Genomic DNA, 27,557 nt, shown 5'->3' on the forward strand with positions numbered 1-27,557 from the left:
AAACCTCACTTTGCAATAAGGCTCATGACAGAGTTCCTTTAAACAAAAAGCCCAATTAACTTGATTCTAAGTGATGTGATTTTTATCCCCCCACAAACTTGTTACATACACAGTTTTCAAGGTCACATCTATGACATGAAATAGGCCCACTAGACCAATAGGTGTGGTCCAGTTGGCATGGCTGCCTTGCCCACCCATCTATGGACATGACAGTGCGGTGATCACCTTTCTCTTGGATGAGTCTCTGAGCCATATTTTTCAACCTTAATGTGAGGATCAGTATCATACGGGTAATGAACTGAAGGACTAGGTATCTAGATTTAAGTTTCTCTTAATAGTTGCCATAAAGCCTATCTTCTAGCCATCCTAGGAAATTTGGGTTTAGTTTCCTTATTCTCCCCACCCCCCCCTCCCCCGTCAAAAGTACACTAATTTTGATCAATCACATTAGAACACTTTGGTTAGATGACTGTGACCACAAGAGGAAACCGGAGCAAACAGGTGAACAGCCCGTTAGAAAAACTAATGGGTGGTGAACCCCCGTGGAGCCTTCATAGCTCATCCCTCGAAGGCGCCGTGTCCAGGGAGGTTGGCGGTGGGAGGGCCTCTGTGTTCTTGGCATTGTGGTGGATGTGACCTTGCTTCCGGGACTTCCAGGAATGTGTCCTGTCCCAGTCAGTGGCCACTGTCTCATTGTCCCAGATGGTCGAGGTCTCCGTGTCACTCAGATAGCCCGGCTGGCCTGTGTAGTGTGTGGGGTAGATGAGCAAGGGTTCTGCGGAGAAGGCTTTCAAGTCCCTGGATTCGTAATATTCCTTGTACTCAGCTCTGAAAACAAGAGGTGCACAGGTGCGTGAGGGGGCTGGACATGTATAGGACACGGGACAAGGGCGAGGGGCCCTGCTTGTTATCTCTTAAATTGTCAGAGATTCCTTTGATGATTTTTTAAATTGTGTCCTTTGTGGAAAACTTTATAAACACAATAAAGGAGATCATTAGAGGCTTTCAGATGATCAAAACAAATACGCACAAAAAAAGTCAGGCTATTTCTATTGTATTTGGATAGATGAGTTTAAAAGATGCATTTGGGGTCTTACTCTAATAGGTAAGAATTAAGCTCTGGTGGACTATAATAACAAATAAATGTGACCGCTTTGTAGAAAATGCCCTGTTCCTAGATCAGTAAATTAGACAGTTGGATCTGGATGGCAATGAAGGGGGTCAGGGGACTGGTGTGGACTTGGAGGCATGCCAACGTGGCTTTGCATTCCAGTTCCCTGTGAGTATACACTTGAGGGCTGACGTGACCTCCATCCCAGGGCTCCTGTGCAGATGATATGAGGTGACTTCTGCTCGGCACCTAGGTCAGTGAGTGCACCATAGGTATTAATGTCCTTTCTGTTAAGGGAATGCTGGTTGACCTCCATGTTTCTGCCAGGATGCAGAGATAAAGTTGGTCTCTGACATGCTGCATGACAGGGCGAGGAGCTCCATGGTTACTGAGGACAGGAGACGAAATGAGCAAGGTGGACATCGGGAACTCTCAGCCACTAAACTGAAGACCATGGAGGTGAGGCGATCTCACAGCAACTGAGAGAAGGATCCAAGGGTAGAATCTGGTCTCCTGCTCCATCAGTCAGTTTAGGAATCACTGATCGAGCAGCTATTATGTGTATAGAGTTTGGTCTAGGCTCTAAGGACACAGAGATGTTAAGGCTGTTCCTGCCTCACGGACTCACAGGTTATTGGGGGGACTGACAAGTAAACCATTGATTACCACACCCTTTGATGAGTGCTAGGTCAGAGTGAACTCCTGGGTTACAGAGCCCCTGAGTGGTACACTGCCTTCTTCCATGGAGACCCTGCTCAGAGGCCATCTCTCTCCACGAGCCTCTAACACAGCTTTGTGACCACAGGTATCACAATGTATCACGACAACTGTTCGTAGGTCTGGATCCCCGATGAGACTGTGCGCCACTGTGTGGCAACAGTACACACCGTGGACTGAGAAATGAATTGACAAGTTTGAGGTACTTAGGAAGATGACCTTCACCTTGAGGTGTACGGGTTTATGGAAGTAAGAAGATCAAAGACAAGGAGAGGACTGAGCAGATTATGTCCGGTTAAATTACACATTGGGTATTAACGAGGACCCCTATGCAACACTCACCATTTCTGCCCCATCATCCCCATTTATAAAGGGGATAAGCACCGGGATCAGCCTCCCTACGTCATGATTATGAAAAGGTCATTTAGGAAAGCAGTGCATCTTTAGAAAATATCAAGTACGACCCAGAAACTGAGAGGGTAAATAATGAACAGGCTGTGCCCACGGTACTGGCAGGCCAGTTGGGGCTACTCACACGGGATGCTTGTTGTACATGATCGGCAGGAACTCGTCCACTGGCAGCATCTTCCCAAAAGGATCGGCTCCCACCAGCTTCTGTGCTCCTCCCAGAGAGATGGCGTAGCCCAGCGTCCAGTAGGAATAGTCAGCTTCCACCAGATTCACCACATCGGGCACTGCTTTCTCTGGCTCTTTCACTTGCATCCTCTTCCTACCAATATAACTAAAAGGAAATGGGCAGAAGCGAACATTCCAATTTGAAGACTAGACAGCCATATGAACGGAGCATAAACTTTTGAAAGCTCGGACCAGCTGTGTTTTATAGTAAATGTATCATGCCACAAAGCACATCACGTCATCATCTGTCATCAGTGGGGCCATTTCCAGGGTCCATTTATCAACACCCCATCTACTCTTGCCTAGCAGACTGTGTTTAAGCCAGAAAGTTAAGATGCAGAGAGGTTAAAAGATCTTTCAGAGCTTTTCCCAAAGGTGGCATGGGATTTCCAGCTGTGTTTACAGAGGTTGGCTGGGGACAAAAAGGGCCAGAAGTGAGAATCCTGAGTTTGTCCTTTTCAAGTCCCCAGAGTTTTAGTCTTCCATGTTTTCTGCACAGCTCTCCAAATGCTGGTGGTAAACACAGGACAGAAAAGGCTGGGGAAAGAAACAGTCGCTGTAAAAGACCCAGGAACCCAAGGGGGTTCTTCCTGGGGGGGGATGAATGACAACGCTTGCATGGCCTTCTCCCCCTTACACTCCCCTAGCTCTTCCCACGCTTTCTCCTGAGCTCTCTGCTCGGAGAAAGGTACCCAGCCATGTCCTGTCCTCAGCAAACAACTTCTGCAACACAAGATGTATCCTCAGCCATTGCCTCCTTCCCATCGGCCACTCATGGATCTGTGATCCATTACTTCTGTCTGGAACCTGTTTGTCTCCCACTTGCCTGGAGCAAGTTGAGGAGGTGCCTGCTTCCTGCCTGCTAGGGAAAGCTGACTTCCTCTTTTTGATCTCGGCATTCCAGGGATTCTTCTTGTCAAAACATCCCAGGATTTGTGGACCAAGTCCATGCTCACCTTCAGTTCTGAGGACATAAAACTTACATCCTCTCAGCCACTGTCTCTTCAGACTAAAGAGTTTGAATTTCACTCATGCATCATCAAGAGGAAGCAAAGCTGCTGCTGAGCACTTGCGATGTGGCTAGAGCGACTGAGGAACTGAGTTTGTCCTCAACTTGTTAATTTTACTTAATTGAAATTTTAAAATTGAAGATGTATAAAATATTTTACACATTAATAAATGTGTCACATTTACTACACAAAATTTATTGTTTTAAATAAAACAATTATTATTATTAAACAAAACTTATTGTTTTGGTAAGACTACAGTTTACTTCAGCAGGTGACAACTTAGCATCAGGATTGAAACGTGCTGTAAGTATAAAACACACTGGATTTTGAAAAAGGCACGAGAAAGAATGTAGACTAGCCCATTACTAGTTTTTAAGTATTGATTACATGTTAAAATACTAGTTGGATGTGTTGGGTTAGAGCAAACGTATTATTAAAGTTAATTTCACCTAATTTATTTTTACCTGTTTCACGTCATGCCTAGAACATTTTAAATGATATACGTAGCTCATGTTATATATATATATATATATTTTTTAAGATTTTTATTGGGGAATTGGGGGGATGGGAACAGTGCTGGGGAATTGGGGGAAGGGGAACAGACAAGTTGCTGTCGTTTTGTTCTTCAGTCTAGTTGTGGAGGATGTTGCTTCACTGGCCCAAGTTGGCACCATCATTGCGCTCTTCCCAGGCGAGGCAGATCAGTTGCCGGCTTCTGGACGGCCGCTCACTGCGGCTGCTGGCCGCTCACGCTGGCTGCTGGCTACACACGGTAGCCCATTGCAACCCACTGCCACAGGGGCTGCAGCCCTATGTCGTCGCCAGCGACTCACGGCAGCCCAGCTCCAGGTTGAGCTGTTGTTCAGCATCTTGGCTGTGGAGGGCAGTGTCACTGGCCCTTATATGTGGGATCTGAACCGGGGCCCTCTGGCGTCCCAAGCCAGCTCTTAACCAGCGCGCCACTCAGCCGGCCCTCATGTTGTATTTCTAAAGGACAGCGCTGCCCTGAATGATTCAATGGCTTGTCCTAGTTTTCTCATTTACTGTTTCTTTTTTTTTTTTCTGGAGAAGTTTAATATAGCAGTCATGGACAGCCTATCAGCTTTCACATATGGAGTTCAAGTAACATTTGTTTCTTATTCATTTTAGAAAGTGAGAGGTGAAAAATTTGAAACCACTATAATTCTTTAAGAGTGCATAATAGATTTTAGTGGAATATTTTGACTTGAGAAGTCTGTGAAATTTAGAAAACATATTTTCCCCCCCTGTCTCCTTCCAGGACAATCGTTCCTCTTTCTTGGATCTGTTGGTGCTCTGTCCCAAGAAATACACCGACGAAACAACAAATGAACAGGGACGTGTGCCAGTTCTAAGCCTTAGGCTCCCTGGTGTTCAGTGATTCTGAGGCTTAAGTGAAAGTGACCTTAGCACATGTCATATGAGGATAAAATAGCTTCCAGGCCCCATGCCTGTGGGGCCCGAACCACAGGCTGCTGAGCAAATTCAGAAAGGCTGAAGCGTGGTGACTTCTGGGTGACATCGAAACAACAATGATCTTAAGGGACAGGGCAGAATCTAATCACATGACTGCTCCCTGAGGAGAAGCCAGTCGCTTTTTATCCCATAGTACTGATTTCTGGGTCTATTTCCCATGGGTTAGTTGAACCATGACTAGGTTTCTTTTGAACTCGGAGTGGGACATTTTCTGAGAGAACAAGAACTATATTCCACCTGGGCCCATCGTCAAGTTTCCCTCCAAGGGTGGGAGGAGTGGGGACAGCTTGTCCGCTGCAGCTGCTCCAAAGGAACGCAGATTGGATGAACTTGCCTTTGACATGCAGCTGGGGAGCGAACATAACCCTTGGAACTTTCTGCCTTATTGGAGAGAAGTAAAAAGTGTCATTTTAGTTTGAAAAGAAAATGAGGGAGGGAGGGAGGGAGAGGGAGAGAGAGGAGAGAGAGAGAACTCCATCTGTGAGTTGAGCAGACAGTGAGCATTAATTAAATGTCAGCTCAGAGCCAGCGCCTGCTTGATGCGCCTGGTTTTCCTGCCCCAGCCTCTGACCCTCCATGGAGCCCAGCAGTCAGCGCTCTCCTGTTTGCACAGCTTCCCTTCCCAACTGGGGAACGCTCTCCCTGCCAAACCTCCCGCACCCTGAGAGGCTGGGGAGGGAACCTGCTGTCCCAGGAGCAGAGGCTCCAGTGGGCCCCAGGATGCTTGCCCTTGAATAAACGCCTCCTCGTCCTTCTGCACAGCCTGTCCACGGCCCAGGTTGCTTCATGGTGGCATTTCTGCTATGCTCCCCAGTGAGTGCTCAGTCTGAAGGCCCCTGATAGCTGCAGGCAGACTCCAGACCTCACAAAGAACCTCCCATAGTTGCTTCCTCGCCCTGCAGAGCCCAGTGGCTATCCTCTCCTCACTTCTGGGAACATTTGTGGAGAGGAAACCAGCTAAGTGGAAGCTTGAACGGTATCTCCCACCAGCTGGGAGGTGGGGCTCACTGCCCCTTGGAAAGGCCTGCGTGCCTCTCAGCACACTCTGATAAGCTTGTCTTGTCACTCACATCAGTTCCCAATCCAGCTGAGCCTGGTCAATGTCATCCATCAGCTTCATCAGCTTCTTCTTGAACTGATGCTCAAAACGCACATCATCCTCAATCACGAGAGTCTTCTCCAGCTCTCGGTCAATTACCTGTACAGGTGATCAGGGGGAAGACACCCTATGAAAAGTTCCGTCCCTATTTTTTATTAGATAAGTAAGTATTAAAATGTTGAGAGTAGAGTAGCATAGTATGTAAGAGCCCCAAACTGGGCTCCAAGCCCATGCCCATCAAGAGTAGAATGGATCAATAAACTGTGGTTTATTTACAGCATTAGGAATGTATGATCTACAATTAAATGCAGTGTTGCAGATGAATCTCACAAACGTAATGTTGAGAGAGTATACATGTCATAGGGTTTCAATCATATAAAAAAAACCATACAAAAGTAGACAAAACTATTTTTGCTGTTGTTAAAAGCTGGATGGAGATTACCCTTGGGAACAGGTGACTAGAGGGAAATACAGGAGGAGTTACTTCTGGGATGCCGGCAACCTGTTTCTTGATTTGGGTGCTGGTTAATATGGGTATATTGTTTGTGAAATTTCATTGGCCCGTATTTTATGATCTACATACTTTTATACATTATCCGTTACATTTCATTGAAACCCCCCAAAATGATGGGCATAGACTGATCAAAGACAGAAGCCATCCAAGGGGCCTCTGTTAGGGATTTTTCTCTTATGAGAATGGACCCTTCATCAAGAACCCCACTCTCCAGCGCCACCCCATCAATGTCTAATCTGTAAGATATGGGTTCAAGGCCTGGCACTGCCACTTCTTGCCTGGACAACAGATTTATTTCCTCTTGGGTAAAATGGGCCCATCCCTCCTGACCCACCTACCATGGCTTCTGTGTGGCTTCCTGTGTGAAATCACTTAATAAATGATGACACGCTAGATACATGCAGGACATTCCCACTACGGATGAGAATGCATCAATAGGAGCATGGCACTCAGAGCATGAGTATCTCCCCCTGTCATCCTCCGGAGTGGCACCAAGCTTACCCCTCCTTATTTGTTGCTGTCTTATGTCAGAAGAAGACACGAGGCAACAGCAACTTCCAGGTCATACTTCCAGATCAGTTATGGGTTCACCTGCAAAGTCCCACTCTCCTTCCTCCTTACTGCATAACTGCACATCTAATGGAAGCCTTATTTACCTCCTTCCAGACCGAGTAGTGGCTAAGAAAGCAGCCAATTTCCCCCCTGGTAAGAGGCCTGGAGGAGTAGGGATCTCGGTATCCAGGCAGCATTTCAATATTCAGGGCCTTCAGCTGGCTTGTGTTGAGTGCCCTGCATGACAGAGAACATGTCTGAAAATTAACAAGTTCAGAGGTCCCCACCACAGAAACTGGGAAGAGAGCTCTGCATATTCCTAGAGCCGTGATGCACCCAGAGAAAAATGTCACAGATTTCCCGTCATTCCTTATGAGTTCCTCAGGGTTAATGTGTCCCAGTAGCAGTATCAGGAAAACTGATCAGCTCAGGCAGACTGCGGCTAGCATCTCATGCAACAAGATACACAGACCGTTGTGCATTTTTTCCACTTATTTTCTTCAGGTCGCCCAAGTTTGGACAATTTGCTCTAAATCAGGCTCTGAATGCATTCCTTCCCATACAGCACCCCAACCATTGCAAGAACCCCCAGAGATGGGAACATGGTTTCCAGGGTGAGTCTTCAGCACAATGAAGACCAGAGATGGCTGGCTGGATGGTAAGTAGATTTCAGAACTGATCGACATGGTGAAATTAACTTCTATCTCCATTTCTCCCAAAGTAGGCTGCATGTGGCTGTTATAAAAATGGGTCTATATTCTAATGGCTGTGGGTTCCTCCCACCCAGACCTGTCAGAGAGGGCTCAACGCCACTCCAACCACATCTGCAAGGGTTCGAGAAGAAACCCGACTCACTTTCCATCCACGGCCTCCACGATCTTGACCTCAATCTCCTGCTCATACAGGGTGCGTAACATCCGGTCTCGCCTGTCCTTTCTGCGTTTGAGGTTTATCATGAAAATCTAATGCGGGGAGAAAAGGAAAAGAGACACACGGGTTACTCCAGTCTCACTTTAGGCTGCGTGAGAATTTACGTAAATGTAGGGGCCAGAGTTTTAACGTTTTTGTTAGAATAAGGAGTGAAAACCATAGGCAAAGCTGTGGTGGTGAAGATTTGTTTATATTTCATATCAGGTCAAATGACATGAATCCAAACAGAATTACTTTCAAAACGGAGCCATTTGCAATGACTTAACTCTCTCTTTGTTTCTCTGATGCTCGGTTGATGAGTGTGTCTGCCTTGCTCTTGAGACAGGAAAGTTGAAAGAGTTACTCTTCAGGAGACCAAGGATGAATTAAACCCAAAGCATAAGCACTAAAGGGGACGCGGCAGTTTGGCAAGTGGTTAAATTTGTCGGCAGACCCGAGTTTACTACCTGACTGTTATTTACTAGTGTTTTGTTTGCCTTGGGCCAGTTCTTATGCCTCAGTTTCCACTGTAGATAAATTTAAAGACATTCAAAGAATACAGAAAAAGCTAGTCTTCACATATTCATTTTATTTCCAAGGATTCCAAACGGAACCATCAAAGTCTCAATTTTAGTAGCTTCTTTGCCAAAATTCAACTCCCTTAGAGACAAAGTAATTTTTCTGAAAGAAGTATAGAGAAGGGGTTCTGCCCTCGGGGGTAGCCCTTTGAGGAGAGAGAAGGGAGAAACAGAGAGGCTTTATTTCCACATCCTGTGGACCTGTAGGAACCACGATAGCAAGGAACCCTACTGGGCCATGAAGTCCCGAAGAGCGTGCATTCAAATTTCCTCCTGTGAGGGCTGGGCCTACTAGGAGCACCTCACTTTCGCCCCTACATTCCTGATGGCTGCACCAAATACATACATGAGGCCAGACAGGGACGTTCAGGTAATGAAGCTCTCCTGACTATTCCCAGATTTGAGCCACAGAAATACCTAAAGCCCCATGAATGCTATTACAGGTCAGTTAGTATTCTAATAAGGTCTTTTTGCTGGAAGCAATAATACACTCGCTTTGAACATTAAACTATTCCTCCAAGAGAGGGAAACTTCAGCTGCTAGGAAAAATGATGACACGTACCATGGGAAAGGCGAATCCTATAGGAATAAGTCAGGTGATGCCAACTTCATCCTGACTAACCATCTAGGTGACATTTAGGAAGACATGTCATGATTCAAGGTCCAGGCCCTCGTTTTTTAAAAGAGGCAAGTTGAACAAACTCACCTCTTAAGTCCAGCACAGATGAGAGCTTCTGTGATATGTGGTTTATGATAAAGTTGGCTTTATCCTACGTCCAGAATAAAGAAGAAACTGTCTTATAACCATCCTGGAGTTCAGACTATACTGGGTTAAGCTTTGGTTCGCAGGATCATTCTAACTGTGATCATCAATAAGCTATATGTTTTACTGGGACCATAAGCTACCCTAACTAAAATGTTACAAAATATTCTCACTTTCACCCATTTATAAAGCTCCGCACAAAGAAACTGATGGGGGGAGCAAGATGTCCTCTGTAAGAAATCACCTGATTCAGAGGAAAAGTGGCTTAGCTGCGCCATGATTTCATTACCGCCTTTGTTCACCTAACTGGGTAATTTTTTTTTTTTAACAATTTCTGTAGTGATTCTATCTGCCTTGCTACTTGGGATTTTATAACTTCATGTGTAGTGTTCTTTTAGATTTCGTTTTCTACCTGTTTAGACTTATACTGTGATGGGCAGTTTCCATCCCCCAGTTTTACGGACAGGCAGAGCGTCACTCATGTGTTTACAGGGAGCTACCTGGGGTCACTTCAGGAGAGCAAAAACAAAACAAAACAAAACAAAACATTAACAGACATACAGCAAAAAAAAATAAATGAAGTCCCCTCAAACCAGAGACCTCCAGCCTGGGATGATTTAGTAAATAACAATCCTGTCCCAGTTCCTGCAAGGACAAGTGCAATAAAAACTGTAGCCACGAAGGAAAAACACAGACAGCTCGCTCATACATCATGAATGGTAAACAGAGAAAGAGCCACACGGACCATTGCAGCCCAGACACCACCGCCAAGGTCACAGAGTACTGGGAGGGTTGGAAAGGCCCCTGAAAATCTGTTTTGCCACCCTCCTCTCTCTGTTCCAGACACAGAGAGGATTACCCCAGGCTCAGGAAAGTAGTGGCCAAGGCTGTGTCACTTCCTAGAATTGGCACTTTTTTAGAAGTCTAGAAGTGGCCCAGTCCTCGCACCCACATCCAAATGGGAGAGCAGAGATAGAAGATTCTGGTTTTGTCCCATTTTATTGGCTTTGGATTGGTCCTCAAGGGAATGTGTTTATAGAGGGAAAAATGAATAAATATATGTTCTCCTGGGTTCTTTTAGCTACACAACTCAGCTGGTGAGAGCTGAGGGCAAGGGAGCTACAGCAGCACATGGAAACTTGTCCAGTGTGTGGTGTGGGCCAACATTTTCTGCAGCCCTGATTGTTTTTAAAAACTGTTTATACTTCAGTCTAATTCCTCTCTCCCACACATAAAATCATGTCTTCTCATTCTGCCCTCTGTAGACCCAGCTTAATAGCTGCTTGCTCTTTTCTGCTTAATATTCATGAAACACTCCTTCACATTCCAGCTCCAAGTCAATTTTACAGATAAACTCCCAATTCCCAGCTCCAGCAGCTCTTGAAGATGGCTGTGCTTTGGGGACATGCATTATATGGTACAGGGTGATAAACAAGGCATTTTCTTTCAATGAAGCACTGGCAGTAAGCACAGAGCACCAAGCTCAGCCTATGACATACCTAGAATCTATGAAAAATTATCTCTCTTTTTGTGGATTCCTGGGTCACTGTCCCAGCCTCTGGACAACCAAACTCCTCAATACTGACCAGCAACTACATGACATGAGGGACCATGAGGGGTGTTCCATGACTTGGAGTCACGATTCTGGCCTTGCCACGTATCAGATGTGTTGTGCATGTTACCCAGAGAGGCATCTCTTTACAGTTCTGCCTCATTCTTTATACGGTTGAAACGCAATAATAAATACGGTCCTCAGAGAGCTATTATGAAGTTCTTGCCTGCTGAAAGGTGGAATTTTGAAACAGGTTTCTTTTTTCCCTTTTTCTTTGTCCTTTCAATGCTGCCCTCCAACCTTTTTCCATAAGAGAAAAAACGGCCGAGAGAACATAAAGCACAGAGAGTTCCAGAAGTCTCCACCCCCTTGCAATAAAGCTCAAGTCCCCTGATATCTAAAATATATATCCTCCTACCCTACCCTTGAACCTGGATAAAAAGGTTGATAAAATTTGGGAATACTTTAGAAACAATATCAAATTGACTCTTACTACCAAATAGTAACTTCTTTCTGACTCAATTCAATCACTTTTACCTATACCCCTTCTTCTTTTTTTTTAAAATTTTATTGGGGAATAGCCATGGCCATTGGTTACACATTGCTTTCATGCTACAATGGCATAGTTGACTCTTTTAAAGAGGGGCACAGCTCACAGTGGCCCATGCGGGGATCGAACCAGCAACCTTGGTGTTATCAGCACCATGCTGTAACCAACTGAGCTAACCCGTCACCCCCGATACTCCTTTTTTAACATACGTGAGGTGAAGCAAAAATGGAGTAATTTCCCCCAAGACCCCAGTGACTTTGCATCAGTCGTGGTGGCTCTTGGACATACCCAGGCTTGCGTTCCGATGTAACCATGGAAACATGCTGCACCCATGCACATGCGTGCACGTGCACACACACACACAGACCCCTTTCCTACCTCATCAAATCCCATCTTGTCTGGATATTTCGGGACCACTGAGACAAACTGCGAGGGTTCCATTGGAGGACGGTCAACTGGAAGACACAAGAAACAGGCAGAGTGCTTTGTTAGTGAGAGTCACAGGACAGTATTCCGTCCATGCCTGGTCTCTGGGAACACAAGCTGGGTGTCCAGGGCAGGAACAAGTGCCCAGCACTCCTCCAGGACTGAGAACCCCGATGTTCAGGGTGCTGGTTTCGAGGGCACTCGTTTCCATGCAGATGGCAGTATTTGCTTCAGCTCCCTTAAGACTTAATTGTAAGAGCATTTGGTAGGTAGTTTAGGGCAATGGTTAAGGGCCAGGGCTCTCCAGTCAGATGAGCTGGGTCCAGACTTGGGCTGTGAGGGTCTGGCACAATGAGGTGACTCTCTAAGCCTGTTTCTTCCTGTGTAAAGTCAGGATGATGAAAGTGAACCTTCTAGGATGTTATAAAATTTAAATGATACCTGCATACAAAGCACTCACCACAGTAAATTAACATAGTCCATTGCTCAGTAACTCTTAGCTGCTACTGACGGTGGCCCAGGATGAAAGAGCTCAGAAACAGGCCAGATGTTTTCTGACTAATGCTTTTTTCTATACGGTTAAAATGGTCAAAGTCTAGGACTATTTTTATCCCCTCCAGTCAGGGTTAGCTAAGGTACACAAAAGGTCCTTTATTTGAACACAAACTCAGCTCCGAGGGCCAGCCCATGTCCCAGAACTTGGTACGGGGCTAACAAGGAAGTTTCCAGAAGTGAGGGACATCAAATCTTAAGTAGAAACATTTTATTTATTTGATACTCAACAAACGCTTTCTTTACAAACTGTAGATTTTAAAAGGTTGGTAGCATCATCGATTAAAACAACCTGAGCAGGTCTTGAAGATTTTTTTGTATTGCACAAATTCAAAGTACTCAAATGGCTTTTCTTAAAGAGATAATCCAAAGAAAACTTAAAATGACAGCTAGGACCTGTGTTGCTTGAAGAGCTGTAGGGAATGACCATTACCACTGCTCATTGATATCCATTCTCACCTATTCCAGGTACATGGAGGAGGACAGCTTCTCACCCGTGAAGTTAGTCCTAGCCACGTGGATTGCTGCCGCTCAACTCAGCAAACCCTCCGCCCACCCCCGCCTCAGCCCGTCACAGTGCTCATAGTAGCACACCTCAGACAATTACATTTGCGAGCTTTCCACCATGCACTTACATGGTGGAAAGTTCGCAAACTTAATTGTCCGACCTTTTCATATGTTCCTATAGAGAAGCCACAAATTGGAAGCAGCCGCAAATAATGTGCCAACATATGGTGGGCACTGCCCAGGAAAGACACCAGGACCGCTGCAGACTTTGCATAGCCACAAATAAGCCATCGTTGTAGGGAGCCAAGGAGATTTGGGCACTGTGTGATACACCAGCACAGCTTCGCTCATCCAGATTGAGACGCTGTCCACAGGGTGCGATTAACTTACCCTTCACTGGGGTGGTAAAGAGGCACAATGAGAATCCAGGTCCATGTGTGATCACATGATGTGACGTTTGAGGAGGTAGTGAGCCAGCGTCGCTAAGCCAAACACACGAGCTGGGGTCATTATTTCAACCCCATCCCTTCCCGTACATGTGTTTCTCTTTCCATCCGCAGCCCAGAATGTTTTGGTCCTTTTTAATCCATTCCACTCCTCATTAGTTTCTTTCAACATCAACAAATATTTATGGAGGGTCCGCCGTGTACAGAAAAAAAGGAACTCGACATACAGACCTGTTCATGATGTTGTTTGAGGAGCTGTCTAGCTCTCCCTCCTTGGGCCTTAGACCTGGGTGGGGGGTATCTTTGGAGTTACCCTTTCCACGCTCATAGTCTGTGTTTGGCAGTCACATGGCCTGTGTGGCTTGAACATTTCAGCCAACGAGACTGCTTTTAGCCACTTTGCTCCATCAAACACGGGGAGTTATTGCGTACACAGGACAGGTATCCCCAAAAAAGCCCAAAGTGGCTGGCTCATGAAAACCACCACTGAGCAAAACTATAAGCAATATGCCAGGGATTTGCCACTGAAGACACAGCTAAGCCACAGAGAAAAACAGGAAATAATATGAGTTAGACCTAAGAAACTTAGTCTGTGGAGAAGGGATGTGTCTTTGTTGACATCAGACTTGAAGGTAAGTATGTTCCATCTTGTTTTTGGGGTCATTTCTGACTCAATCATGAATAATTTATCCAATCCCTCATTGAATCCTTCCTTATACACCGCCCTCCCAGTACCACCATTTGGAACAATGTGCTTCATTGACTCCTGGATACTTTCAATATCTACAAATAATAATGGCTATTTTTATAGCGTTCTTATTACTCACCGAACTCTGGGCTACACTGTTTTTTTGTTTTTGTTTTCTTAATCTTTATATGTCTTCGTTTTAAAGATGTTTATTAAAAATATAGCTAACATACGATATCATATTAGTTTCAGGTATACACCATTGTTATTCAGTATTTATATACCTAAAGAAGTGATTGCCATGGTAAGTCCAGCATCAACCTGACACCGTACCATGCTATCACAATATTATTGACTATATTCCCTATGCTGTACATTATGTCCCCTAACTTACTTGTTTTATACCTGGAAATTTGGACCTCTTGTTCCCCTTCACCTTTTCCCTCTTTTTTGATTTTTCAATTACAATAGACATTCAATATTATTTTATAAAATTTCAGGTGTACAGCATAGTAGTTAGACATTTATATAATTTAAGAAGCGACCCCCTGGTTAGTACCCACCAGGTACTATACATAGTTATTACCATATCATTGACTAGATTCTTTATACTTTACTTTATATCCTCATGACTATTTTGTAACTACCAATTTGTATTTCTTAATCCCTTCCCCTTTTCACCCATTCCCAAACCCCCTCCCATCTGGCAACCATCAGTTTGTTCACTGTTTCTATGAGTTTGTTTCTGTTTTCTTTGTTTCTTTATTTTATTATTTAGATTCCACATATAAGTGAAATCACATTGCATCTGTCTTTCTCTGTCTGACACTCCACTCAGCACAATACCCTCCAGGTCCATCCATGCCGCCACAGATGGCAAGAACCCATTCCCTTCCCTGGCCAAGCAATATTTCATTGTACATATGTACCACCTCCTCTTTATCCATTCATCAGTCAGTGGACACCCAGGCTGCCTCCACATGTTGGCCATTGTAAACAATGCTGCAATGAACATATGGATGCATACATCCCCTAGAAGTAGCGTTTGGGTTTCTTCAAATAAATACCCAGAAGTGGGATTACTGGGTCCTTCTTTGTCTCTTGTTATAGCCTTTGTTTTAAAGTCTATTTTGCCTGGTATAAGCATTGGTACCCCAGTTTTTGTTTGTTTCCATTTTCATAAAATGTCTTTCTCCATCCCTTAACTTTCTGTCTGTTTTCCAATCTGAAGTGAGTCTCTTGGAGGCAGCATATGTAATGGTTTTATTTTCTTATCCATTCAGCCCTCCTGTGTCTTGTGATTGGAAAATTTAATCCATTTACATTGAAAGTAATTGTTGATAGATATGTAACTATTGCCATTTTATTATTCATATTTTTTATCTTTTTTTCCATCTTAAAGAAGTCCTTGTAAGATTCCTTGTAATACTGGTTTGGTGGTGAGGAACTCCTTTAGCTTTTTGTTGTCTGGGAAGCTCTTTATCTGTCCTTGGATTCTAAATGATAGCTTTGCTGGGTAGAGTAATCTATATTGTAGGTCCTTGCTTTTCATCATTTTGAATATTTCCTGCCAGTCCCTTCTGGCCTGCAAAGTTTCTGTTCAGAAGTCAGCTGACAGTTTTATGAGAGCCCCCTTGTAGGTAACTAATTGCCTCTTTTAGGATTCTCTCTTTGTCTTTAACCTTTGGCATTTTAATTATGATGTATCTTGGTGTGGGCCTGTTTGGGTTCATCTTCTTTGGGACTCTCTGCTTCCTGGGCTTGTATGTTTATTTCCTTTGCCAGGTTAGGGAAGTTTTCAGTCATTATTTCATCAAATAGGTTCTCAATTCCTTGCTTTCTCTCTTCTTCTTTTGGTACCCCTATGATGCGAATGTTGTACTTGATATTGTCCCAGAGGTCTCTTAAACTCTCATCTTTTTGGATTCTTTTTTCTTTTTGCTGTTCTGATTGGGTGTTTTCTGCTATGTTGTCTTCTAAATTGCTGATTTGATCCTCTGCTTCATCTGGTCTGCTGGTGGTTCCTTCTAGTGCATTCTTCATTTCATCTATTGTATTCTTTACTTCTGTTTTCTTTTAAAATGGTTTCTATGTCCTTTTTTATGCTTGCTGTCTCTTTGCTGAAGTTCTCCCTAAGTTCCTTGAGCATCCTTATAAGTGTTTTGAGCTCTGTATCTGGTAGGTTGTTTGCCAGAATTTTGTTTAGTTCTTTTTCTGGAGTTTTCATTTGGGATGTATTTCTTTGTTTCCTCATTTTGGCTGCCTCTTGGTTTGTTTCAATGTATTAGGTAGATCTGCTATGTCTCCCAGTCTTTGCCTGGTGGCCTTATGTAGTAGCTGCACTGTGGGGCCCTGGCACAGTCTTCCTGGTCACCTGCTCCAGGTGATCCAGGCGTGTCCCTTGTGTGGGTTGTGTGTACCCTCCTGTTATACTTGAGCCTTGTTATTGGCATTTCAGTGGATGGGATTGACCCTGAGGCTGATTGGCTGTGGGGTTTGGCCACGTATACAACTTATGGGCTGCTGTGCAGGGGACTTATCCCACAGTGTGGGAATTGCTCCAGTGGGCTCTTGTGCCTGCTGAGACTGCCCTATGGGTGTGCCACTTGTGGGGCTAATGGATGATGCTCTGCTGTGGTCTGAAGCCAACCTCCAAGTATGTTGGTTCTGGGACCTTTTGAGAGGGGATTCTGTGCAGGCCCAGGTCACCCACTGCCTGTGACTGGCCAGGGACTACCTAGTAGGAGCTACAAAGTGATCCATGGCTGTTCACTGCCTGTGCTAAACCTGGAGGCACGTGGGAGAGGCCACGCTAGGAACCAAGGATGGCTGCCACCAGACCAGGCCTTGGGTAGCTCCACAGAAAGCCAGGACACCCTGAAGCCTGCTGCCACCTGCCAGCTCCCTTAAGGTTCAGCCACTGATAAAGCCTTGTGCAGTATGCAAGTACGGTGAGGTGAGGTCTCAGGGAATCACTAGAGTGAGAAGCTTTATGTTCACCAGGTTAATGTTGATTCTGGTTTGGTGCCAGTGCTGAGCTTGGAGCTACTCACCAAAAGTCTCAGAACACACTTAGGATAGTTGTCGTGCGCCTGGGGCCCAAGGACTCTGATAGCTTCCTAAGAAAGAATGCAATGCGAGTAAGGCTGGCTGCTTGCAAGAAAGTGCCTCCAGTGCTGGGGGAGGTGGGGGGGGCGGGGTCCCAGCAAAGGTCACCAGGCCAATCAGATTCAGATTAGGCCATGTGGGGAAGGACTCAACACAGGAAAGATGACACCTTCATGGGAGAAGGATCCCACACAGGGAAAATGGCAACTGTCCCCACACCTCACCTCAAAGCCACACACCTCATTCTGCCCCTTGTATGCCTCTGATGCCCCTCGAGTCACCATCCCTCTGCTAGAGCTCAAGGTGTGTGCCTGCGAGTGTGTGCATCTGTGTGCCGGCCCTTTAAGTGGACATGTTGGTTTCTCGAACGCAACCTTCCATCCCACCGCCCTGGGCGGTGGGAATACCTACTTTTTTTCACAACCAGATGTTGTGGGGGCTCATCTTCCTGCAACCAGTACTCCGGGCTGGGTGCCTGGTGTGGGGCTGGGTTCCCTCGCTCCTGTAGGGGTGGGAACCTCCAAGGCTGAGATATCTCTCCCGATTCTCAGCAGCCATGCAAAGGTTTGGTGCCGACACATTTTGAGTCTCTGCCCCTCCTACCTGTCTTGATGTAGCTTCTTCTTTATATTCTTAGTTATAAAACTTCTGTCCAGCTAGACTTCAGATGGTTCTCCAGATTGATTCTTCTATAATTTAGTTGTAATTTCAATGTCTTCACAGAAGGAAGCAGGCACAGTGTTTATCTACTCTGCCATCGTGGGTCTCTTGGGCTACACAATCAACATATGTAACACATTTATTTAATTTTCACAACATGTACCACGGGATAGGTAAGGAAACAAAGTCTTAAACAACTTGCCCAAGGTCACAGAGCTGACAGAGCTGTATTCAAATCTAGGTCTGATTCCTGCACTTGAACCCTTAACTCCCACTCTGCCCTGCCCCCAAGGTTACTTTCTATCATCAAATTGACCTTGGGCAACTGGGCTGGGTTCATAGTAGCTCAGTTAGCTAAGTCGTTGCTCCTGGGTGACCATCACTTGTTGCTCTTTCTGTGGTCTACACTGGAGCACACACCATCCAGCATACAACATACCAGCCCAGTCATGCTTGGAAAAGTATTTGAGAGATTGTGCTTGGACTAAATCCTAACACTTCTTCTCTGTACTTTCTCCTGAACTTCTTCCATTGCTACAGCCACCATCCTAGCTCAGGACCTCACTCACCAGGCTTGGGCTGTTTTAGTATTTTTCACTCATGTGCTCTTAGTCTTGCCTTATTCCAGCTCATTATGCGCGCTGTTGTCAAATAGTTTTCTTTTTCAAGAACGGCTCTGTTCTCAACCATAACTTACGTGCTTTATAGTTTGTTCAGTGCTTTCATATTTACTACATCATTTTATAGCTTCACTTTGTTGTTGTTGTTGGTTTGTTTTCACAGATGAACAAATTGAGTGCTCAGTTTGGCAGCACATATACCATTGATGAAGAAACTGAGACAAACCCAGATGTAGACTTGCCCAAGGTCAATCAGTGAGTGATTGGTGTAGCTGGAACTCAGTTTTTAAATCTTCTGACTTCAGATCCAATATTCTTAATAATTTTCACATGCCATTCTGTTGCCTCCAAATGTTGTTACTGAGAATAAGCACCTAAGATTTCCCCTTGCCTCATGCTGTGATTTGCAAGACCCATCTCCTCATGCCTCATAATCCATTTACTTCTATCACTTTTAAAAGATATGGCCTCTTCATCCACGAATGCTCTGTATAGCTCCTAACGTATTAATGAGTAAGTACACATAGAGTAATGGGCACAGCACTTTTAGTAAGTATCTGCCATTGTTGTTATACCCCGTCTCCCACCCCACTGAAACTCTTCCAGTCTGACCTCTGAAACCCCAGCCTGAAATCTGCAATTCATAAGCTCTCTGACATTTTCAGTCTATTCACTTTTTCTGAATGTCTCTTGACTTTCTTTTGAGGATGCTCTCTCCCGTTAGCTGTCAGAGTGGAAGCTGATTTTTCTCATACCCTCAATTCGCTGTTTCTCTTTCATCCATCAAAACTCCCAGATTCAATGAAGAAATGTTAGTTAGTACCCTAGACCTTGTAATCATGCCCCTTCAGTCACTGATGACTCCAGCCTCTGGCTCATGGTCTCACTGTCCCTACCATCATTCTTAGAAATCTCAGCATCCACATGGTGATGCATCCAGTAGCCTGTTGGCTTCTAGGTACTTGACCTTAGCACCAACAATTATTCCTTCAGTGACCCATACCTAGTCTCCATCCATCACACCCATTTTATGCCCTTGCTTCCATCAGTACTCAACCTAGAACTCATGATCTAGCACTCTAACTGTTCCTTGTAAAGACTCTTGTATCTCATCCATTGATCTTGTTTGGTAAAACCCCAATCCTGGTTAAACTCAATTGTCTACTTACTCAGCACCAAGAAAACTACTGCAGGAGAAGTTCACACAGTTGTTTTGACTGAGTCATTTCAAAACTACAACCACAGATGTCAAATTGGCACTCGACACTGCCAAATGATGCAACTGCACTTCCCTAGCAAATTGACTCTCGCTCTCCCTGAGAGGTCTATTTTCTCGCTCCTGAAATCTCCAGAATCTCTCCTGAGCTGATGACTGGACTACAGACGTCACAGAGAAAATATTCAAAGTCTAATTAGACCTATCTTTTCCTTCGACCTCAAGGAAACCCAGCTGTATCTGCACCTCCACATTCTGCCGTCCGCACATCAGCCACACTGGAAGAAGCATCCCTGTTCTAATCTAGGACAACCTCTCCAATTCTGGATTTTTTTTCAAGGACTTCAGCCTTACAATCATCTTCTTGTCTACATCACCAAGTTCCCCTTATATGTTGGATCCTTCTCACTAGCATATAGACATGCTAAAATCCTATCTTAAGAAATAAACAACACAAGGGGTGGCTGGTTAGCTCAGTTGGTTAGAGTGTGGTGCTGATAACACCAAAGTTGCTGGTTTGATCCCCACACGGGCTACTGTGAGCTGTGCCCTCCTTAAAAAAAAAAAGAATTAAAAAAAAAACACAAAAAGTGAAACAACCTCTGCCTTGATCTCTCATTCCCTTACAGCCACCATTCCTACTCTTATTCCCACCCCCAAAAGATTCCACTTTCTCATCTCCCCATTGTCCTCTGTTCAGCCCACTCCCATGGGCTCATGTCCCCATCACTGCACTGAAATGGCTCATATCAAGGTCATCACAGATCTCTATCCTGACAGCGCCAATCGTCAATTCCCCATCCTCATTTTACTTGACTTCTCAGCTGCATCTGGCTCCTTCTTGAAACACTTCTCAGTTTTTCCTTCCAGCTTTCTGGCTGTTCATCTCCCCCAAGGGATCTGTCCTCCTCCCGGCCCTCTTCTCTTTCAGCGTTCTGTTTCTAGACAAGTTCATACTGTTCCATGGCTTCAATATCTTTTTAATGCTAAGGACTCTCAAATGTCTGTTTCCAGCTGGCGTCTCCCCCTGAACTCCAGACTCGCAGAGCCAAATCTCCTAACCTTTCCATTCAGATGGTCAATAAATATCTTAAGCTTACATCACTGAGACTTCCCTCCCCAAATCTTTTCCCATGAAGCCTTTCTCATTTCATTACATGGTATGCCGGGCCAAAATCCTGCAGTCATCCTTGGTTCCTTTTTTTCCTTCATGGGCTGCACTCATGTAAGTCCTTTTGGCTCTAGCACCAAACTGTGTCCTAAATCCTCCTGCTTCTCATCACCACCCTGCTGTAACCTGCATCTCAAACACCACCATCCCTCACCAAGAGAGGTACACTGGTCCCCCTATACCTTAGTGTCCATACCACAGCCTAAGTGATCTTTCTACGTGTATAAATCACATCATGCCATTCCCCCTCCTCCACCTCATTACTCTTCGATTAAAATCCAAATTCCGTACTGTGGTCACAAGACTACGTGATCTGGACATTTCTTCCTCCATGACCTCATCTCCTTTTACGCAACTCCTCATTCTGTGTACAAAAGGCCAAAAACTACGTCGGCTTTTTGTTCCTGGAGCACCTCAAGCTCTTTCTTAACAGCCTTTGCATGTGTGTTGTTCTGCTTGCAACACTCTTCCCCCAAATAGCCACGTGGTTTCTTCCTTGATACACCGTCTGTCTCTCTCTGGGTTGGAATATAAATTCCTTGATAGCAGAGCTTCTGCCGTTTTGTTTACTGCTGTATCCCCAGCATCTTGAACAATCCATGGAACACAGTGTTTCATAAATACCTATAGCCTGACTCTCTCTTCTGAAACCTTCCTTGGCTCCTTACTGCTTTTAGGATGGGCTTTCTGCTTTAGCTGAGCATTTCAGGAGTACAGCAGTGGAGCCACCCCAGCCCTCCAACTTTATTTCCTTCTTTTGTTTACAGCCAACTCTCTTCCAGGGTAAGAAAGAATGCTGGGGGTTTTTTGGGTTTTTTTTTTTTTAGTTTTTGGTGTACAAAACAAGATATTGATTCAACATTTACCTTTTACACACCTCACAAAATGATAACCCCAAGTCTACTACCCATCTGATACATACATCACTATTATAATACCATTGACTATACACCCTATGCTGTACTTTACACCCCATGAATCTATCTATCTATCTATCTATCTATCTATCTATCTATCTATATATATATATATATAGAGAGAGAGAGAGAGAGAGAAAGAGAGAGAGATATGATATAGATAGAGATAGAGACAGAGATAGAGATATATAAATATATAGATTTAGATAGAGATATATAGATATATTTATAATTGACATTCAGTATTATTTTGTATTACTTTCAGGTGTACAGTATAGTGGTAAGTCATTTATAAAATTTATGAAGTGATCACACCAATAAGTCTAGTACCCATCTGATACCATAAACAGTTATTACAATATTATTGACTATATTCCCTATACTGCATCTCACAACCCTGTGACTATTTTGTGACTATGCGTTTATACTGCCTAATCTCTCACTTTTCTCACCCATCTCCCTATCCCTTCTCCCATCTAGCAACCATCAGTTTGTTCTCTGTATCTATGAGTCTATTTTTGTTTTGTTTGTTTGTTTATTCTGTTCTTTAGATTCCAGATATAAGCAAAATTACATTGCATCTGTTTTTTGCTGTCTGGCATACTTCATTCACCACAATACTCTCCAGGTCCATCCATGACACTGCAGATGGCAAGAACCCATTCCATTCCCTGGCCAAGCAATAGTCCATTGTATATGTGTACCACCTCCTCTTTATCCATTCATCAGTCAATGGACACCCAGGCTGCCTCCACATCTTGGCCATTGTAAACAATGCTGCAATGAACATATAGATGCATATGTCCCCTCAAAGTAGTGCTTTGGGTTTCTTCGGATAATTACCCAGAAGTGGGATTACTGGGTCCTCCTTTGTCACTTGTTATATAGCCTTTGTTTTAAAGTCTATTTTGTCTGGTATAAGTACTGCTACCACAGTTTTTTTTTTTTTTTGCATTTCCATTTTCATGAAATATCTTTTCCCATTCCTTTACTTTCAGTCTGTGTGCCTTTTGATCTGAAGTGAGAGTTTCCTGTAGGCAGCATATGTAAGGGTCTTGTTTTCTTATTCATTCAGCCACCCTTTCTTTTGATTTGAGCATTTAATCCATTTAGATTTAAAGTAATTATTGATAGATATGCAGATATTGCCATTTTATTATTCATATTTTTTATTATTGTTGTTATTATTATTATTATTATTTGTCTTAAAGAAGTCCCTCTAAGTCCTTGTAATACTGGTTTGGTGGTGAGGAACTCCTTCAGCTTTTTCTTATCTGGGAAGCTCTTTATCTGCCCTTCAATTCCAAATGATAGCTTTGCTGGATAAAGTAATCTTCGCTGTAGGTCCTTATTTTTCATTACTTTGAATATTTTGTGCCAATCCCTTCTGGCCTGCAAAGTTTCTGTTGAGAAATCAGCTGACAGTCTTATGGGAGCTCCCTTGTAGGTAATGAATTGCTTTTCTCTTGCTGCCTTTAAGATTCTCTCTTTGTCTTTAACCTTTGGCATTTTAATTATGCTGTGTCTTGGTGTGGGCCTGTTTGGTTCATCTTGTTTGGGACTTTCTGTGCTTCCTGGGCTTGTATATCTAGTTCCTTCACCAGGTTAGGGAAGGTTTCAGTCATTATTTCTTCAAATAGGTTCTCAACCCCTTGCTCTCTCTCTTCTCTGTCTGGTACACCTGTGATGCAAATGTTGGTATGCTTGATGTTGTCCCAGTGGCCTTTTAAGCTCTCCTCATTTTTTTGGATTTTTTCTTTTTGCTGCTCTGATTGGGTGTTTTCTACTACTTGATCTTCTAAATCGCTGATTCGATCCTCTGCTTCATCTGATCTACTGTTGATTCCCTCTAATGTAGTCTTCATTTCCATTATTGTTTTATTTCTGACTGGTTCTTTTTTATGGTTTCTATGTCTTTCTTTATGCTTACTATCTCTTTGTTGAAATTCTCACTAAGTTCGTTAAGCAGTCTTATAGCCAGTGTTTCTGGTAGGTTGGTTGCCTCCATTTCATTTATTTCTGTTTGTGGAGATTTCTCCTGTTCTTTTATTTGGGACATGTTTCTTTGTTTCCTCATTCTGGCTGCATCTCTGTGTTGGTTTCTATGTATTAGATAGATCTCCTATGTCTCTCAATCTTTGCTGGGGTGGCCTTAAGTATCAATAGTATATGTCCTGTGTGGTCCAATGGCACAATCTCCCTGGTCTCCTGTGCATGTGTTGCAGGAGGAGTGTCCCTTGTGTATGCTGTGTGTATTGTCCTCTGATAGTCGAGCCTATAGATTGCTGGTGTGTCAGTGGGTGGGACTGACTCCAGGCTGACTGACTGTGAGGGTTGGCTTCGCTCACAGTTTATATGAGCTGCTGTGTGGGGACTGACCCCTCTGAGTGGGGTTTGCCCCCATGGTCTCTTGTGCCTATTAAGTTCACCCTTTGGGTGTGCCATTTGTGGTGCTAACCAGGTAGTCATCTGGTGTGGTCTGAAGCTGGTCTCTGGGTGTGTTGTCTCTGGTGTCTCTTTGAGGGCGGTCCCTGTGCAGGCCTATTTCAGCCTTGCCTGTGACCAGCCCTGGGCTTCCTGGTAGGAGCTACGCAGTATGTGGTTGGTTGCTGCCTATGCTGGACCTGGAGGCATGTAGGTGTGGCCTCGCTGTGAACTGAGGCCAGCTGTCACCAGTACTGGGCCTGGGGCAGCTTAGCAAAAGGCCCAGGGCCCCCGGTGCCTGTTGCTACCTACCAGCTGCCTGTAAGGCTCAGCCATTAAAAGAGCCTCTTTAGGTGTATAGGCTAGGCTGGTTGACCCCGTATTGAGGGTGCCCCCGTAATGCAGCCCTGGGTGGGCGGGATGGGTTCCAGGGAGTTACAGGGTGTGGGCAGTGGTTATTACAAAGTTAATGCAGTTTCTGTACTTGCACTCGTGCTGGGCCTGCAAAAATGCCCTGAAAACACCTTAGCAATTCACTGCTTGCCTCGGGCTCGCAAATCCCCGAGAGGTGCCCAAGAGTAGTTGTAGCACAAGTTTTCAGTCACTGCCCAGCACCAAAAGTTTCTTGGGCTGCAGCAGGCTGTCCGTTGCTGTAAAAGGCTTCCACAGCTTGTGGGACATGGCCAGCTGTTCCGTAGCCCAGAGTGCCCTGGGTGATGTAGTACTAGCTGTGTAAGGTGGGGACCCACAGTGGTGAGCATGAGCGGGTTTTACCAGACCAGTGCCATCTCAGATTTGGCCCTTCGGGGGAGGGTTCAACATAGAAAAGATGGCGCCCTCTGGTAGGCTACACATGAGGCAGGCTCCACAGAGGGACTGTGGCTGGTCCCTCCAGCCCTCAAACCGAAGCCTCACAACTCAGTCTTTCCCTGGATATCTTGACATCTTTCGAGTTGCTGCCCCTCCAATAGAGACCAGGTGAGTGTTTGCAAGAAAGTGGGTCTGTGTGCAAATATTCCCTCCTTTGGGATGCCATTTCCCACATCCTTCCCTAGGAGGGGTGCATTGTTACTTTCTCTTTTAGCCACCATTGTACATGATACATAATAACTAGTGTAGCTACTGATTATTAAGTGTTTACCAATTCTGACCTCATGCTAGACCCAGAGGCAATAACAACACAGTGTTTAAGGACATGAGCTCTGAAGATAACCAGATTGGTTCAGGTCCCAGTCTGTCATTTGTTTAGCAGAATGATCTAGAACAGGGGTCGGCAAACTTTTGAGATGGAAGAGCCGCCAGGGGTCAGCAAACTGCGGCTTGTAAGCCACATGCAGCTCTTTGGTTATGTATATGTAGCTCTGAAGTAAAATTGAAAATGAAAATAAAACTATCACAGTTTAATTTATAAAATTTCTAAAGGATATTATTCACATAATGGTGATTATGGAAAAATATATTTATGGCTCTCGAATAATTTTTAAATTGTTGTGAGGGACAGGACTGGCTCTTCCAGGGGTCGGCAAACTTTTGAGACAGAACGTACCCAAAGAGCCACATGTGGCGAGCCGCAGTTTGCCGACCCCTGACCTAGAGCAGGTTACTTAAACTCATTACAACTCAATTTCTTCATCTTTAATGTGGGGATTAAAAAAAACACCTTTCGTTGAGTTGTTGTAAGGGTTAATGAGACCACGTACAAAAAAATGCTTATCTGTTACATCATAAGCTATTAAGTTCAAATAATTGTTGTTATTAGATCTTTTTATATATATAATGGAGAATCGTCCCAAAAACTCTAAACATTTTTATTATCTCCATTTCACAATGAAAGAGGTTAGATGACTTGCCCAAAGTCACATAATCAGAAAGCAGCTAAGTTAGAGTTTAAAACCACACCACAAAGTACCGTTGTAGCCCTTATGACAACGTGTGAAATGTATTATAATTACTGTATACCCAGCTCTCCACCTGGATGGGACACTCCCTGAGGGCAAGGACTTAGTCATATTCATATCTCACGCAGGAAAAGTTTAAGAATAAATGAACAAATGAATAGTCAAGGTAGACTGATGGCTGTGAGACTGCAGTTCTGGGAGAGGGGAGAAGTGGCTGGTGTTGTCACAGTGGTGGCAGGGCAAGAGCCATCAGCAGGCTCCTGGGTCACTCACTCATTGCTTCTATCTGCACGTGGATAAGGCTCTCGACATCCTCTTGCAGGGTCTGATGGGGCTTCAGGGGGATGGGCAGGTAGCCGTAGTGCTCTCGGTTGCAGAGGTACATCTGGATGCCTGAGGACCCAAGAGAGGGACAAAGTCAACCAATCAGAAAACACACTTCTTACTTTTACAGTAACAACTATGGAAAAGAGGCTGGACTGTGGCTGATGCTGGGTTTGGCAATGAAATGGAACAAGTAGCAGTTTTAGGCACTGCCTGGAGACCTCAAAAATGCTTCTTTATTAAGAAAGTATAACACGGCATTGGGGGCTAATAAAAACCCTGGGCCATTCTTCAGCTCAGAGGAAATTGATTTTTTTCTCTCTGAAGAAAAAGCATACTTGTGGCCTGAAAATGAACACAAAGGCATGAAGGGATCAAAAGGGAGGCAAGGAATTCCCATTCCAGAGAACAGAATACAATACTAGAATCCACCTAACAGGAAACAACGAGAAAATAAGGAATAAAATGCATATTTGATATGAAAGCAAATAGGAAAATCCTGTAAGGCTAACAGATGAATAAAGTTAAATCTAGGAATACGTAGAACAACAACAACAAAAAACGAAATTTAAAATTCTCCATGACTCTCCTTGGTTTTATTTCTTCACTTAGCGGGCATGGATTTGGAGCCAACCAATGGACATGAAACTTCCATAATAGATTCATAAAGGAACAAAAGAAAGTCTGCATTTCAAGTCCTGTTAAGAAACTGCCAGAAATATGCCACGGCCTTCTTTTGTATTCAACACTGATCTTCACAGCGCCAGCTGCCTGACTCCAAGAGTTATACAGCATCTGTGTTCAGCCAGGTAGCTAAAAATACAGGAATCAAGATGGCCTCAGATAGATCCAGGAACTGACAGTCCTGACTAATGAAAAGATTTGCTTAGTTAAAAGGATGAGTCTGCCAAGCTCTGGTCTATGTGTCCAAGCTTCTGATTTGTTAATTGGTACAATCATCTATGCTTTCCAGAGAGAGAATTCTCTGCATAGGGCCGTCTCTGTTTTGTGCAGACGAAATTTCCTCCAGTCAGTGGTATCACCTGCCAAATCAGGTGAAGCTGTCTCGTGGCATTAACAGAGAAGAACAGAAGAAAAGAGCTTTCATCCTCCCC

The 27,557-nt window shown here is 44.3% G+C and overlaps 1 protein-coding gene across 1 annotated transcript in view; it reads right to left on the minus strand.

Annotated features, from left to right (window-relative positions):
- Window positions 1-490: 490 nt before the first annotated feature.
- Window positions 491-27,557, minus strand: part of COLGALT2 (collagen beta(1-O)galactosyltransferase 2) — a 91,683-nt gene continuing 64,616 nt past the window's right edge. The window contains exons 6-12 of the mRNA XM_019635580.1: window positions 26,392-26,511; window positions 11,864-11,940; window positions 7,989-8,095; window positions 7,238-7,370; window positions 6,039-6,166; window positions 2,364-2,570; window positions 491-828 (exon numbers count right to left, since the gene is read on the minus strand). Coding sequence (XP_019491125.1) covers window positions 552-828; window positions 2,364-2,570; window positions 6,039-6,166; window positions 7,238-7,370; window positions 7,989-8,095; window positions 11,864-11,940; window positions 26,392-26,511 — 1,049 coding nt within the window. The 3' untranslated portion in view covers window positions 491-551. The remainder of the gene's footprint in view (window positions 829-2,363; window positions 2,571-6,038; window positions 6,167-7,237; window positions 7,371-7,988; window positions 8,096-11,863; window positions 11,941-26,391; window positions 26,512-27,557) is intronic.

The sequence above is a fragment of the Hipposideros armiger genome, unplaced genomic scaffold (assembly GCF_001890085.2).
Source record: "Hipposideros armiger isolate ML-2016 unplaced genomic scaffold, ASM189008v1 scaffold_22, whole genome shotgun sequence".
Classification (NCBI taxonomy): Eukaryota; Metazoa; Chordata; class Mammalia; order Chiroptera; family Hipposideridae; genus Hipposideros; species Hipposideros armiger.